The 17,120-nt window shown below is 39.8% G+C and overlaps 1 protein-coding gene across 5 annotated transcripts in view; it reads left to right on the forward strand.

The window, feature by feature from the left end:
• agap2 (ArfGAP with GTPase domain, ankyrin repeat and PH domain 2) overlaps positions 1–17,120 on the forward strand; it is a 42,771-nt gene that overhangs the window by 22,321 nt on the left and 3,330 nt on the right. For 2 of the 5 annotated variants that reach the window (XM_084720303.1, XM_084720300.1), the window contains exons 3-17: positions 1,011–1,098; positions 1,358–1,443; positions 1,561–1,696; positions 1,877–2,011; positions 3,171–3,289; positions 5,156–5,311; positions 5,470–5,544; positions 6,546–6,650; positions 7,679–7,859; positions 9,219–9,344; positions 9,480–9,614; positions 11,227–11,286; positions 11,586–11,737; positions 14,000–14,090; positions 14,399–14,621. In XM_084720303.1, coding sequence (XP_084576429.1) covers positions 1,011–1,098; positions 1,358–1,443; positions 1,561–1,696; positions 1,877–2,011; positions 3,171–3,289; positions 5,156–5,311; positions 5,470–5,544; positions 6,546–6,650; positions 7,679–7,859; positions 9,219–9,344; positions 9,480–9,614; positions 11,227–11,286; positions 11,586–11,737; positions 14,000–14,090; positions 14,399–14,621 — 1,868 coding nt within the window. The remainder of the gene's footprint in view (positions 1–1,010; positions 1,099–1,357; positions 1,444–1,560; positions 1,697–1,876; positions 2,012–3,170; positions 3,290–5,155; positions 5,312–5,469; positions 5,545–6,545; positions 6,651–7,678; positions 7,860–9,218; positions 9,345–9,479; positions 9,615–11,226; positions 11,287–11,585; positions 11,738–13,999; positions 14,091–14,398; positions 14,622–17,120) is intronic. The other 3 variants (XM_084720304.1, XM_084720301.1, XM_084720302.1) reach the window with 2 other exon arrangements.

The raw sequence follows: 17,120 nt of genomic DNA on the forward strand, positions 1-17,120 counted from the left end.
AAGTCAATAAAACTTTGTTTGGGGCGGCCCTGTAGCTCAGCTGGTAGAGTGTCCGCCCCATGTATGGAGGCTGTTGGTCCCCTGCAGCGGCCCGCTGGTTTGACTCCTACCTTTGCTCCATGTCATCACCCCATTTCCTGTCTGTTCTTCAGTTGTCTTATTGTAATAAAGGCAAAAAAAAGCCCAAAAACATAACTTAAAACAAAACAAACTTTAGATCGTTTGCTAGCTGTTTCCTAAAAGTAAATAAAATGTTCCATTGTTTGCTAGCTAATGATAGCCAAAAAATTAACAAAGCATTATATTTTAAGCTAACATTAGCTAAAAGGTTAACAAAACATTACATTGTTGACTAACATTAGCTAAAAAAGTTAATAAAATGCTACATTGCTTGTCAGCTGAAGTTAAATGTTACATTGTTTTTGAGCTTGTTAAAAAGCTAGCTAGCTTAGTTAGCTTACTCATAATGGGCAGAGAAGCTCCAGTTTCTCCTCCTTTGAGAAAAACTTATTGGCAGAATTCCATTCAAGTTAATCCTCCTCAAATGTAAACTTAGTTAAAACTGTATCACATGTTAAATTGGAGTTTTTGTATTTTACCCATCTCTCTCGCTGTCCACCTGTTTAAATATTTTCCTGTAAAATTCCTGTATTTTTAAGTTCTTTTTGTGTGTTTTTTTTTAAAGAAAAAGAGTTAGCAGAGCCTGTCAGGCCTGTTTGACATGTTTGCTGCATTCCCCTTTAGTAAAGCAGGTGGAAATACTTTTTTGCAAATTTTGATTCTGATGAAAAGAAAAACGATGCAGATGAAAATGTAAATTCTCCCGACAGATCAGATTAACTGACTGACAGGAACAACAACATTTTTGATGGAGGAACTAAAAGTTTGTTCTCAACATGTTTTAATTCAGCCAGAGGGATATTTGATGCTTTACACTGTGATGGTGCGTTCAAGCTCACCCTGAACGAACCTCATGGTGTTGTATTTCCTTCCCTCCTCTCTTCTCTCAGGGCATTCTGGGAAGTCTGAAAAGTGGCAAGTCAGCGCTGGTGAACAAATACATCACAGGCAGTTATGTTGCACTCGAGAAGCCGGATGGTAAGAAACATAAAGTCGATCCTTCAGGGTTCCTACATCTCAAATTCAAGCACTTTTCAAAAAGCATTTCCAAGTTTTTCAGCACCAAACAACATTGCCACTGCATGTACCTTGGTCATTCTGTGTATTTGTTTTTATTGTCTGTCCTTTTACAGCTATGACAGTTCAATTCTGTGGATTAATAAAGTTGTCTATCCATCTGTCTTTCGTGCGTCTGTCACCTGCTGCTGACTAACTTGTCTGTCTTTGTCCTCGTCAGGTGGCAGGTATAAAAAGGAAGTGCTGGTGGACGGACAGAGTCATTTATTACTGATCCGGGAGGAAGCTGGTCCACCTGATGCACAGGTACTTCTTTGTGTGTGTGTGTGTGTAAGAGACAGTATTTAGTATGCAGAACTGAAATACCTGCAGACTTCAGCGTCGTCATCATCATCATCCATCATCCTCCTCTTCCTCCTGCAGTTCAGCAGCTGGGTTGACGCAGTCATCCTGGTCTTCAGTCTGGAGAACGAGGCCAGCTTCAAGGAGCTGTACGAGCTCTACAGTCAGCTGAGCGCGCACCGCACCGACGTCCCCGTCATCGTGGTCGGCACCCAAGGTCGGCACACCAATCACAGCCATGTATCTGGATTATTTTAAACAAGTTTTTAGACTCAACAAATGAAAATAAGTAGCAGAAGTCAGACTAAACCTCTCTGTTATATAAAATAGACTCTTTCCTGTACTGTTTTGTCAAAAATTACAGTTTTCTGTTCTGTGATCTTGTTTCTTTTTTCAGATAAGATCAGTAGCACCAACCCCCGTGTTATTGAAGACCAGAGAGCCAGACAGCTGTGCATCGATGTGCGTCACTCGCTGTTTTACGAGACCTGTGCCACCTACGGGTTCAACGTGGACCGAGTGTTTTCAGAGGGTGAGTTCGCTGAAGTTCTGTTTGTGTTTCATCAGGGTGAGCAGCCTGATTCAACATGAGGGAAAAATGTGGTTCAACTTTACAGTACGACTGCACTTATAAGTAATGTTAAGGCTTTATAAAGCACTAATAAACAAGTTATAACACAGTTTTCATACATTGATGTTGGCTCACTATTAGGCAAGATCCAGTTACTGCTTACAGCCAATTAATCTTACGAATGAGTTACTAACATCTATAACTGGCAAAAGGAGCGTTACTGTGTGGAGTAAATCACTTCAGCTGATGATTAATGATATTATGATATTATGATGATTAATTTAATCTAAGATTAGTTCTAATCAAAGTTTAGCAAAACCAGGTTTAACAAGGTTTGCACAATTAAAAACTAATCTCAGTGTAGTAAATCCAAATTTAGCAATGTTAAAATTAAATAGAGGTTAATCAATTGACATAATACTACTACTACAAATATTTCATCGTTTGATTGCTAGCTAAAAAGTTACAAGTAAAAACATTACATTGTTTTCTACCTATCAAAACATATATATATATATATATATATAACATATATATTGTTTGCTAGCTAGCTAAAACCTAAGCTAAGTTGTTTGATTTATCAACTGAAGTGAAACAAAGAAACACGTAATAAAATTAGGTTGAATCTATCCATTACCTTTCAAAGTTTTGGTGCGACTGAATCAAATTTAATCTAGGTTTGGAGTAAAAACTAATCTAAGGTTTGTTGAGAGGTTTGGCTTTAACATTTCTTAGTTTGAAGTTTAGTGCAACATAATTTAAAGTTACACTGAACTAAAAATTAATCTTTGTTTGTGTTAGTGAATGATTTGATGCCAAATGAAACTTTCAACTATTAATATTTTCTGATGGTCGTTAAATGTAGAAACTTATTAACAAATATGTGATGAAGCTGACAGGAATAAATGCTGCTGATGGAGAAAATAAAGTCAGCTCAGTAAAGAATGAGATCTGAGGCTTCACAGTGCAGATAAACATGATGTGGGTTCACTATTTGGCAAGCAACAGGTCACTGATTTCCTTTCTGTCTAATGTGTTTTAACAGCTCACCAACACCACCTTTTATGATTACTGCTCATAGTTGGTCGAGTTTAACGGCTGCTCTTTTTTTTTTTTCCAGCTGCTCAGAAGATTGTAGCTCAGAAGAAGCAGGCGGCGCTGCAGGCCTGCAAGTCTCTCCCCAACTCCCCCAGTCACTCTGGAGGCTCCACGCCTGGATCAGCATCGTACCCCAGCCAGGTACCACAGCTGAACATCTGTATTTATTTGTTTTTTATTTCTATATCATGGCAAACATTCAGCCCAAACCACGTGGAATCACAAGACACATATGTGCCTGGTTATAGGTAAAAGTGAGGGTGCAAAATTAGCGCCGGGGAAAAGGTGGTACGGCAGGAGAATCTTCACATGTTCTACTTTTTAGGATTGAGCATGAAGCTTTTAATATCCTCCATCATGAGCCGTCGGTTCTCAGTTTGAGAAATGCGGTGATATTAGAGCGCTGAACACTGATACATTCAGGTGTGAAACTTGTTAAGTTGTCGTTATTGTTCCTCCTTACTGTTTGGGTGAACACAATTTTTCTCCGGTCTAGACAGATATTACATAAGGCCTGATAAAAATAGGACGCAGATGAAAGTGTTCTGCTGTTGCCACGCTGGTGTTTTCTTCAAAATTAAAGTCCTTTTTAGACTTTTGGCTGAGCATTTCTTATTTTTCCGCTCACGTCCACAGAGCTCCAGGAGGGTTTTTTTTAGTAGTGTTGATGTTCTTCTGTTGCCAAAATAGTCCACTTTTTTCTGTGGATTTCAGTACGGACGAATAAAAGAGACAAAATTACCTCTTGAAAATGGCATTCCAAAGAAATGGTAGAATTTTTCAGATTCAAACTGAGAATGTGGAGCTTTTTGTAAGCAGTTTTAGTGCTTAAGCATTCGTCTTAGGATTCTCAAGTGGGGTTTTATGAGATATTTATCCACAGTCAGTGTATTACCTACAGAAGATGGCAGTCGACACGCCCTCAGATTGGAGAAGCAGCGGAAGTAACAGTGTAGGAATCTAAGTGGTGAACTGCTGTGGACAGTTTGTGAAGTGTCAGTTTCAGTGTACACTATATTTAAAATATTTTCACAGCTTAACCTTGCTGTCAGACAGCCTTTTCTGATGTGAAACCGCCTTTATATAGCTCAAATATCACTCTCTCCAAACCAACCAAACTTCATTGATAAAATCAGTAATTTTACATCAAAAAACACAGGAGTTGCTGGTCTACTGCTGCCTCGATCTGTTAGTCTGTTTGTGTTATCATGTGAGTTTGGTGAACCCAAAGTATCTTTTTAAAACACCAAAGTCACACATTAACATCACTCAACTGAAACACTGAGGCACTAAAAGTCCAGCAACTCCTGTGTTCTATGAGGTAAAATTACTGATTTTGCTAATGGAGTCTGGTTGCTTTGGAGAGAGCGATACTTGGCTTTTTAATATCTTTTTAATATCTTTCTTGGCGATTACCACCCACTACATGAAAAGGGTATAATTAACCATGAAATTTTGGGGTCATGTCTAAGAAAATATATTACTTGGTAATTACTACGTATTTACAATAAAATTGTTGGACCAAAGTAACTAATACTCAAAGTACTTTTACTTAAATATTTTTCCAGCACCAGTACTTTTACTTGCAATTGAGTATTATTTTAGTAATGTAGCAGTACTTGTACTTGAGTACAGATGTTCAGTACTCTTTCCACTGCTGCTGACTGTGATAAGTACCTCACATCACCCCACTTCAAATAATCTGAACTCTGTCTTTAAGTATTCATCTTACATGCATTATAAAGTTCAATTCATCAATCAAGCTGAAATGTAATTTTCATCGCCATCTCCAAGACCGTCCATCACTTCCTCTGCATCCACCCCAGCTCACACATTCCCCTCGTCCGCGATGATCGACGACTGAAAAATTCATACTGTCGATCATCACCCCGCTCTCTGTAAACCAGTGTTTCATCTCTCAGCCCATTCTCACTCTCTCCATCTCCACTCCCATCTCCTCCACCCCCCTCCTCCACATGACCTCCTGACCTCCCGCCGTCCTCTCAGGCCAGTAATGGCCCGAGCTGCGGCTACGCCTACTCCCTCCCCTCCACCCCTGTGGTCGGTCACAGAGATCTGCGGGTCGCATCGGGAGAGGGGGGAGGCGGCAGTGTCAACTCACGCGCGCTGAAGAACATCCCCAGACGGCCCTCCCTCTTCAAGGTCAGTTGTCGCCGGCCCGCCGGCGTCTCACACCTTTTAGTCTCCTTGTGTCATCTCTCACTATCATTTCACTCCACTCAGCTCCACCTCCGACTCTCTCTGCTCACATCCTCCGCCGTGTTTTAACACCTCTGCTGCTGCTGCTGGATGTGTTTCAGAACCGGGATCCAGACAAGAAGGCCGGTGATGGTAAAGGAGACCTGAGCGGCGCGCGGGGCGTCCCCATCAAACAGGTTGGGTTCACGTTACAAACACAGTACAATTAAAGGCTCATGCCAGTGGTGGGACACATTCAACCTGGGTACTAAGAATAAATAAAACACAAAAAACAACATAAAATACTGATATTTAAAGATATCGCCTGGAGGGAAAAAAGCTGTGACCAGGAAGTGGTTATAACCAGATGCTCCAACCTCAGAAGATCGGTTAAACATTATTTATGAAACCCACAACAAGGAGAGACAAACCTTTTCTATAAAAATGCAAACAGAAAAATTTAAGGGAATGTGGTCAAAATGGATCTTCTGCTTTTGATTTTTTTTATGCATTTTTTTGAGCACCACAAGCCGAATCCCATTTAGTCTCATTATATTGGAGAGACGTCAGACATCTCTAGGGCTGATATCTCCAAAACCCTGCACCTCACACCAAAAAAGAAAAAAAAAAAATCCAGATGGACAAACAACGCTACAGTCAGGAGGGAAAATGTGCATTTTTGTTTTAGGGGTGAACTGTCCCTTTAAGGACTGTTGGTGAATGAGGCCCAGTGTTCTTAGTTTCTTTGTTTTACCTGATGAAGTGTTGTATCTGTAAATAAAGTTATATGGACATAAAGGACAGCGTGCAGGGGTTCTCCGTTCTCCTCGCACTGCAAACTGTAAAACAAATAAACTGAATTTTAACGAAGTGGGTATTTACATGCTTGCAGCTCAGTTTGCTTGCAGCACAATAATTTGTACCAATTCCCTCTTGAGCAACAAGGTGGGAACAGAAATGCACTCGTCTATTTATTTCATCTTACGTAAGCAGCACAGAAAACATTTGTTTCATCCTCCTCAACCTTTCTCAAGGGTGATCTATTAATACGGAGCTTTCAGCTATTGTTGTTGGCCCACTCTTCACACTTTGAAGGGATCGTCTCTGCTGTGTCGACGCTAAATTTAGGCTGATTTTTCGTTTTGTTTTTCGAGCGCACTGACCTTGCTTGTGTTTTTTTTTCCTTTTTTTTTGACAGAGCATCCTGTGGAAGAGAAGCGGGAGCTCTCTGAATAAGGAGTGGAAGAAGAAATACGTCACCCTGTCCAACAATGGCACGCTGTCCTATCACTCCAGCTCCAGCGTAAGAGAACACCACGAGACAGATCAATACACCAGTAAAACACAGGGAGGATTCAGCCAGCGACCCGAGACAGAGAGAGAGAATATCTGCAGCTTTTTACATTTAACTACACTTTCAGCTTCAGTGGATTTCAGTACAGACACATTCGTCTTAAACTGCTCTGTAATTGCTTTGGAACTTTTGCTCAGCGATTATTGATGGAGCGAGTCAACATTTGTACAGACATTGACTTTTCTGCACCACAGGAGAGGAAGTTTTAGTCCAAAAAAAAAAATCAAAGCAGATTTTAAAATGAGTCTGTGTGATGTTTGTTAAGCCCCTCCCCCCCAAAACAACTACCGTCCAATCATATTTAGGAACTGTAAGGTAAATCAGGCCTGTCAAGCTTTGGATCTCTGCATGGATCGTGATATCAGATGAAGATGTAAAGGATAATGTACAGAGAGCAGATCGTTACTGTGAAATAATACATGGCTATGTTAAATACTCGATTCTGATTGGTCAATTACAGCATTGCAAGATCAATTATTTCTTTAAAGCAGGCTGTTTCTACAAAGAACAGACCGTTGCTGGGGACGCAGTTCTGATCATAGATCCTGGAGGAACAATAAAATCATATTTAAATTTCTAAAATCATTTTTTTTTTTGGTCCATAACCATGTAACCAACATGATAATGTACAGAGAATAAGTCTCTATTGTGACATAAAGCCACTAAGTCAAACACCAGTACTTTTACTTGTACTTGAGTACAGATTTTCAGTACTTTACTTTCCACCACTGTTCAAAACTGTACCAAAGTATAATACTTGAAATTTATTTTCCACCTCTTAATAAGTCATTAACACAGCAGTTTGCTAGCCCTAGCTAACATTAGCCAGTATGAGCTACAGGTCATATCAAGCTGTTTTATTGTTAATGAATTCAAGTTATAATTTGTAAGACGATGAATCACTTTTTCAGTTACAGAATCTTGCTGATTTGCAGTAAATTCCTGGTGAAGATGTCTCATGTTGTTGTTGATTTCAGGACTACACTCAGAATATCCACGGGAAGGAAATCGACCTGCTGCGTGTGACAGTCAAAGTTCCCGGGAAACGTCCTCCGAGAGCCGTGGCTCCCGCAGGCCCCTCGCTCGTCCCCCCCAGCTCTGTACCTGGAGTTAACGGTCTGAGTAAAGACCTGACGGCCGCTGATAACACCAGTACAGGTACTGCTGCTGCTGCTGCTGCTGCTGCTGCTGTCTGTGTGACACTGAGCGTCTCATTTACAGGATAAGGCTGACATTATTCTCCACTTCTCTGATTATCAACAAATGCTATTAAAATTAAATGCTTAATTTTGATGCAGGATAAGTTGAGGGGTTTTGAAAGAAAATAAGCGAACAGCTGAGACACAGGGCTTTGGTCTCACTCACTCCGCATCAGTGAACGACAGCCCGGATGGAGCAGATCTGAGACCCACTACCTGCTGAACACTGACTCAGCTCGGGCAACTACAGAATATAATCGGGCTGCACAATTAATCAGCATTTTATTGAAATCGCAATATGGCTTTCTGCAAGTTTCAAATCGCAGGAGGCGCAAAATGTGTGTCAAAAAACTTTTAAATGAGGCAGAGACATATCAGATGGTACAGATTCCTGAAAAAATCATGTTTTTCAATGAAAATAAAATCAACAATGTAAAAATTATTATTTCCTGTAATATCGCAAATCATATCGCAAAAAAGCACGATCAACATTTTTTCAAAATCATTCAGCCCCAGAATATATCAATTAATTTTCAATAATAATAACAAGAGACCTAGAACAAAAGTACTTGCAGTTTACTTAAATGTACAACCAAGCAGTTTTTATCTGATTATAAAACCGTCTGTTTAATACAGATGAGACCGGGTCAGATTTCCTTATTACTGGTTAATTCCACCAGGCTGAGTACGTCTGCGACACGGTTTTAATCCAGAAACAGATTCAGAAACAGCCGAGTGTTTTGCCTGTCTGAAGTATGTTTACATACTCAGATTTTCATGATTTGATCGTCTTTCCTTGCCGTTTCTGCTTCTACCATCGATAAATACAATATGTAGTGAAATAGTTTCTGTACTGTTTGTATGATCGCAAGTCTGCATGGGGTCTTTTATTTTGAAAATTGATTCTCTTTACTTTTTCTGTGTCTGACTTCCTGCCTGGTGGACTTCAGTCGTTACAGTGCTTATTATAGTTATTTACAGCATGCAGACCAGAAGAGCCTGTGTTTCCATTTTCCCAGGCAAAGTTATGTGACATTGTTCACTTAAAAAGAGGCAGAAGAAGATTTTTCCGTAGATAATTTTATTTTAGAGGCTGTATTTTGCGGAAACAGTACCGCTTTTGTCCACAGGGGCCTCCAAAGTCAACACAATATGAAAGTTCCACGTAGCCACTTTAATTAAATTATCTGTATGTTGTATGATGTTGTGTGTTGACTGATGGTTGCAATTGTGTCAGAGTTTTGGCAGTTTCATTCTTGCACATCATATAAATATTATTTACTGTAAGTAAACCTTACACGTCTTCTCTCGCTGTCAGTTCCTCAGTTGTGTCCGTCGACCCTCTCTGTGGTTGATGACCGATCTGGCGGTTTGTCGCCTCAAGGCGGAGACAGAGGACTCCAACGCTGCCCGTCCTCGCTGTCCACCAAAGCACAAAGTGTTGGTATGTACACAGAAAATGAATAAAAACCTTTTATTTATCGCCACCAGTTAAAAAAAAATCACTGTATCTCCAGTAAGACTGTAGCTGCTGCCATATGTATTCTGTATGATTCATTATTTTTGCGCCAAATGTCAGATGCCCTTGAAGGGGCAGCCAGTCCCTTCGCTGGGAAAGACCCCAACCAGGCGTCTCCCATGAGCGACAGGAAGAAGAACAGGAGGAAGAAGAGCATGAATCAGAAAGGAGACGCAGCCGTCGGGCAGGCTGAAGGTAACATCACACAGAGATTTAAGTCTCAGCTTTTACTACATGCTGTTCTTTGTTTCTGAAATACAACTACTGCTGCTGCTAGTAGTGTGAGAAAAAATAGACTTTTGTAATGTCAGCTGTATAAACATGCAAGTGAATTGTAAGAAGCAACACAGTTTTTTACATTTGCTAACAAGTGTTTACCTACTTAAGACACTTTTTCTAACATAGAAACAGACTTACATCACACATTTAGCCAAATAATCAATTTTCTGCTCTAAATAAAAAAAAAAATGCAAAAAAAAAACTTTCTCTACACGTACAAACTGTTTCCTCCTTCGGCTCCTAACTGTAGTGTGGAACTGTTGGTTATAAAGCTGAGTCTCGTTTCGCCTCAGCTTGGCTCGTTAGGCATCGGTAACCAGCCGTCTGGGCTAATTTCACACAGAGGAGGAGGAGGAGAAGTGAAGTAACTGAACACATGGACCGGGGCTTTATTTGGCTCTTTTTCTTCCCTCCTTCATCACTCTGACCGCACAACTTACAGAGGTTACAGCTGGCCTCACTTCTTATATAGTTCACTGGAGAGGGAGACACACACACACACACACACACACACACACACACACACACACACACACACACACACACACACACACACACACTTCTCTGTGAGCCTAAACAGAGCAACAACACGGCTACATCACAGACAGATGTTACCCCTAAAACAGCCTCCTTAAAGGAGGATGCTCAGGCCGGTAACAAACCTGGTTCAATATCAAACCATTCTTTTAAAACAGGAGTATATTTCAATCACAGCACAACTTTCAAAATGTTACGTAACAGTCGATGAAATGACAAAAACAGCTTGACTTCTTATGACATATTATGTTCCCTGTAGTAGAAAGAAAGTAGTTCTGGTAGATTTTACTGCAGAAATAAAGCAGTTTGTGGATTATCTTGAGTAATCGGGTCATGATTTCTGGAGAGAGACGCTGGTGTAGAGTTTCTCAAATGTATTTTTTTTGGTGGTTTTGGCATCGAAGGACGAGCAGCATCTCTAATACCTCTACAGCCGATATCTCCAAACCTCTGCAACTCACATAGAAAAAGCGCAGATGGATAAACAGCACCACAGGCCAGAGGAAAAACATGTATTTCTGATTTTGGGGTGAACTGTCCCTTTAAGCTTTTTAGAAACATGTTAACTGACTGCAGTGGTACGGTCCACAGACGGGTGTTGTCCTAATTGTGTTTAGAGTTGTTGTAGACAAAAGCGATTGTAAAAATCTAAAACAACAAATAACGAAAAATTGAACGCAATAATAAAATATTTAAGAATGTTTTCAATGTTTTGAAGAAGTGCAGCGTTTGTTATTATAAACAGTTCAAAGCTATCAAAATAATATGTTTACATATTCACATTATTTGCATATTCCTACGCAGTTTTCCTTTTTCTTATGTCTCTGTCGTCTCCTTCTGTCTCCTCTGGGAGGATGAACTGTAGATTAGCGAAGGTGTTTGTCTTTTCTCTGAATGTTTCTCAACAGCCTTTTTCTTAACTCTCGTGCTTGTCTTTCTCTGTTTCTCTTTTTTTCCTCTTCCTGTTCCTGCTTTATCTCTCGCTCTGCAGCCAAACGCAAAATGTGGAAATTAAAAAGCTTTGGTAGCTTGAGAAACATTAATAAGACAGGTAACATGTGAGGGTGATGGAGCTGAATCAGTATCTTCCCCTGTGTCTGTTTTCCTCCTCGCTGTGCCTGACAGTTTAAGTTTGACTTGTTCATTTCACTTGTTTTCATTGTAACAACAAGGTTTTTCTGTTCTCACCTTCCATCAAACTCCTGTTCTGTGTTGTTTTGCATTTGTTTTTTTTGTACTTCCTCCACTCACGATGGATTCATGATGCATGATTCATTATATTAATACAGCTGTCTTTGTACACATGCAAATCTGACCTGAGTTTGTTCCGCTTCCCTTTTTTCCTCGCAGAGGAAGAGAACGCGGACTTCATCATAGTGTCGTTCACCGGGCAGACGTGGCACTTTGAGGCTCAGAGCCTGGAGGAGAGGGACTCATGGGTGACGGCGATAGAGAGCCAGATCCTGGCCAGCCTGCAGTCCTGTGAGAGCGGCAGAAACAAGGTACACTCGCTCTGAAGGCCCTAAAAACCTATTTTCTCAATCAGCTGCTTACAGTGCAAACCCCAATTCCAAAAAAGGTGGGACGTTGTGTGAAACATAAATAAAAACAAGATGCAATGATCTGCAAGAACTCTTCAGCTTGTATTCACTTAAATACAGTAGAAAGACAAGATATTTAATGTTCAAACTGATAAGCCTTTATGGGTTTTTTGTAAATATACACTCATTCTGAATTTGATGCCTGCAGCATGTTCCAAAAAAGTTGTGACAGGAGCAACAAAAGACTGTGAAGGTTGTATAATGCTCAAAAACATCTGTAAACTGGTAAAATAACAGGTGACGGTATCATGATTGGATATTAAAGGGGCATCAGTGGCTCACAAGCAAGAATGGAGCAAAGTTCATGACTTTGTGGGCAAATAGTCCAACAGTTTAAGAACGAGTCTCAACACAAAACTGCAGGAATTTATAGATTTCATCATCTACAATCCATAATATCATTAAAAGATTCAGAGAATCCAGAGAAATCTCTGCCCGTAAGGAGCAAGACTGAAAACCAACACTGAATGTCTGTGACCTTTGACCCCTCAGGCAGCACTGCATTAAAAACTGCATTAAAAACCCACATTATTGTATAAAGGATACTACATGGACTCAGGAACACTTTGGAAAACCGTTGTCAGTAAACACAGTTTGTCTCTGCATCTACAAATGCAAGTTAAGACTCTACCATGCAGAGAGAAAGACAACACATGCTGCCATCCAGATGACGTCTTTTTCAGAGACGTCCCTGCAGTGAGGAAACGCCAAGATACATTGTGGACGTGTCTTCGCAGTCCAGACCTGTCTCCCATTGAAAATGTGGTAAAGTGGTAAACATGATCCTGAACCAACTTTTTTGGAACATGTTGCAGCATCAGATTCAGAATGAGTGAGTTTGAATGAGTTAATCGGTTTGAACATTAAATACCTTGTCTTTGTGCTGCGTTCAACTGAATATAGGTCAGAAAGTGTTTGCAAACCATTGCATTATGTTTTTATTTACATTTTACACAACGCCCATTTTTTTGGGAATTGGTGTTTGTACAATTTCAATTTAATTTCAGTTCAAATGAGGTATTATTGGCGTGGGAAACAGAGGTTTACAGAGCCTGATGCACATTGCGGTATTTCACCCAGCAGATATGGATGTTTTTTGTTTTCAGTCTTTTTGGGTGCTTGTCAGCTGGTAGTATTTAGTCTCTGATGTCTTGGTACAGTTGGCAGGTGGTTCTTACTATGAGGGACCGGATCCTACAATAACACACGTCTTCTTGCCAAAGTTAAACCAGTGACTGCTGCTTTTCTCCACGTCTTAAATGTCTCTGCACCGGTTTCAGTTTAGCGGTCAAATGGAGATCTGACGACGGCTGTGTGATTGTTGTCAGCGCTGTCAGTGAGATCTGATGAAACACAGTCACACAGTCCTGATGACGCAGATTAGCAGAGTTTTGGAGAGGTGAGGCCAAAACAGAGCAGCTTCTAAACCCGCCGACGAGTAGATCAAGATCATCTGAGCAGATTTTTCAAGACGAGTTCAACTTTAGTGATCTTTGACCTGTTCGGTCGCAAGCCTTCTTAATCTTTACTGTGCTGAGCTTTGAAGGAAATGAGAGTCGGAAATGTTATGTTTGCATTGTCTAATCAAACAGTATGTGCAATAATTTACATACATTTCCAAAACCCGGTTCAAAGCTCATGTTTTATTTAGCTGTCATATTACAGTCAAAGGTTTTCACAGAGGGAGTTTTTAATATCTTTTTATCAAACCATAAATCAGAAAATAGTGTCAACAGCCATAAAAAATACATTTTCACCACGTTATTAGGGATTAAATGTCATATAAATCAGGTTATGAATGATATATGATGAAATCCCTCGGTGGAAACCTTCAAAATGAAGATAAGGGGAAAAAAGGAAAGTTTGATGGATGTAAGTGCTGCTGAGGAAGGTGTGAGCATGAAGGCACTGTTAATATTGATCACACAGGAATTTATTGCTTCAATTTTCTTCATTTACCATCATTGGTGACTGGAAATCCACATTTCAAATTTAAAACAATGTTTTTAGGGGCTTTCAACACATTCGGTGTATTGTTCAGCTCTAAAATATGTAACATATGCATAGATGTATAATTTTTAAATATAATTTGCTCTTCCAGTATAAGTAATTGTGCAACAAATGAGCTATTTAAATATGTGTTTGTGCGTTTGTGTTTTTCAGGCGCGGAGGAGCAGCCAGAGTGAAGCCGTAGCGCTGCAGGCCATCCGCAACGCCAAGGGCAACAGTCTGTGTGTGGACTGTGAAGCACCAAGTGAGTTCTTAAATGTCGGCATCTTTCCCTCCAGCTGCTGATTTCCTCCGGAGGATCATCCTGCTCTCATGCTCCGCCCACAGCCTGCGGTGGTGTCAGAGTTTACACACACCAATCACAAGTGATTCTGACACCAGTTTTTCTTTTTTTAAAGAAGCTGTGAGGACAGTTGTAGGCAGCTAATCACATCTGTACTCCACCACTGGGTTGAAAATCTGTTTTTTCAAGCAGTGACTGTATATTCTGATCTGAGTCAGCTCATTATGCACGTACTTCCTGTGACCCGTCTCCTTCCTCCTGCCCCGCAGATCCCACCTGGGCCAGTCTCAACCTGGGTGCGCTGATCTGCATCGAGTGCTCAGGGATCCATCGAAACCTGGGGACTCACCTGTCCCGCGTTCGCTCTCTGGACCTGGACGACTGGCCCGGAGAGCTCACGCAGGTCCTGGCCGCCATCGGAAACCACATGGCCAACAGCATCTGGGAGAGCTGCACGCAGGGCCGAACCAAACCCACGCCTAACGCAACCCGGTGGGTACAAAACCATCAACACAGCTGTTAAAAGGTCCAGAAGGGTCCAGAACTGAAAAAGTTTTGTTGTTGTTCAGCAAAAGTAGTTGCAGGCAGATAATTGAATATGTCTCAGTTTTATATCTTTATATCAGGTTATTGTTTCTACATATTGATCCTGACCTCTGATTTGACCTTTGACCCTATTTTGAAGTTCCTGTGTTCTGCTTTTGCAAAGCTTACCAAACAATATTGGGTCATACCAAAACAAAAGGCAGTAATTTCCATTTTATCTGATCACTTAGCTTAGCTTTAAAAAGACAGCTATGATAAAATTCTGCCATTATCCCTCCTAATATTGTTATAAAATGTATTATATATTGTGGTATGCTTGTGATGTTCAAAGTAACTTTTAAAATCAAATTATTTCAATGGTTTTGGGTCGTTTCTGAACATTTGAAGCTACTATTATTTATATTCTGATGAAATTAAATTTCCCCTGGAGACAGTGCCGTGATCAGATCCTCAGTTTGTTTAAAAGTGACTTTATTTAAGTGTGTAACTCCGTCTGAGTGTGTTTCAGAAACTGTATTATCATTTATTGCCAGTATTCTCTGTATTATACAGAAACAAATCACAGTAACTTCAAAGCGCTAGAAATAACAGAAACTTCACTTTGAAGTGACGCAAAATAAAGATTCAGCATTTCACTGGAAAGTTCAGACGGTGGTTTGCAAACTTTACGATCAAAAGAAAAAAAATCTCTCTTTTCCCTGAACACTGTTCTTTTTTCTGATGGCGAGCTTATGGAGACTCAAGAAGACGAGCCACCGCCAAAATTTAGAGGAAAAAATACCGAGCTGTAGATGTCGGCTGTGGCGCATATAAGTTGACAAAACTCTAAAATTAAAAATATATTTTTCTTCTCTGGATAAACTTGACTCTTTAAGTATTTCAAAAATTGCTCACAGTGAACTTGAGTTATCATTATTTTGGTTCCTGAAAATGAAATGGTTTAAATTGAAAATATAAAAATTCTTAACATCATTCAATTACTCTTCAAAGCTTACTAAATGTTTTTTAATACATTTTTTTTTGTTTTCTTAAAATCAAAGACTCAAGTTTATCTAAAGAAAAGTAACTGAACAAAAGATCAGAAGTTGGTAAAACTTTTTCAGAATCTAAGAGTTTGAGTTTGAGCTCAAAACTCAAAAATCTATTGCAGTACGTTGCCTAGAAACTTTGAGTTCTCTCAACTTTTTAGATAAATGAAAACGTTGTTCATTTCCATATAATTTTTTTTGCCAAAGTCAGAGGGAGCCACCGGAGAGGAGCTGAAGACCCACATGTGGCTCCAGGGCCACAGGTTGCAGACCCCTGGTTCAGGGAGTTCTTGCAGTTACTGTAATTCCGTATATTTGAGAGAAAATATTTGTCCCTGTGACAAAAGATGTCTTTAATGTCACAAATTATGAAAAATGAAGAGCTTGCCTTTTTTCCTTTGTAGAGCTTTATTGCCACAAAATGACAGAAATATAGTATAATATAGTGTTTAATCGCCTGAAAATAAGAATTGTTGTGTTTCTGTTACATTAGAATTAGTCATTTATATCTACAGAAGGTGCCGGTCCTTTTCCACAGAGGACGCCATTTTGCACCGTCACGTTTCTACAGTAACTGAGAACAAACAAACCAAACACTGACTCTACAAACAGCCTCGCACGTTTCTAAATCCTGTGCACTGCTCCTTTAAAATTCATGAATGCATTTTCAGACAGCAGCTGGTTTCAGGTCATGTCTTCACAGCAGGTTAAAACACACTATAATGTAGCTGTAATCAGATATAAAGACATTTTCAAGTGTTTATTAACATATTTGTCACCAATTAATCTTCTCCTATGAATCATCCATGACTGGTGTGAGCAGTTAATGAATTATTGATAACTTGGAATCACTCAGCTTGAGAGCTGTAATCATATTTAATATTTTATGACAACACATGAATAAATCTCTACATTTATTAAATGTTTTGAACAAATCACTCACGTGTGGATTTAAAACGGTTTATAGACGTGTTTAAAACTCATGAAGACACATTCAGTATCAGGGTTTCATCATGACTTTTTTACCTGGCTAAATAAAGGTAAAATAAAATAAAGTACTACAGGAAAAAATAAAGCACATTTGTAATCCTGGATTAGACATCTGTCACAGTTTATCAGCCAGGAAGAGGAGGAAGGATCCAAATGCAGCGGGAGAGTTGGACTTCAAACGTTAAATAAGAAAACCAAACACAAAAGCTCTTACAGAGATGACGGAGGTGAAGCAAAGACAACCAAAACAATCCAACAGAAGAGACACAAAAATCAAAAGTCCAAGAAAAGTAATGATCCAAAAGAAACCATGCAGGGAAAAACACAAAACAAAAAAATCCACAAGAAAACACGAAGATACAGACAAACTGACGAGGACGAAATAACAAATGAAGGAAAAGACATCAGAAACACAACGGAGAGGGAG

The sequence above is a fragment of the Lutjanus erythropterus genome, chromosome 6 (assembly GCF_056507025.1).
Source record: "Lutjanus erythropterus isolate fLutEry1 chromosome 6, fLutEry1.hap2, whole genome shotgun sequence".
Classification (NCBI taxonomy): domain Eukaryota; kingdom Metazoa; phylum Chordata; class Actinopteri; order Lutjaniformes; family Lutjanidae; genus Lutjanus; species Lutjanus erythropterus.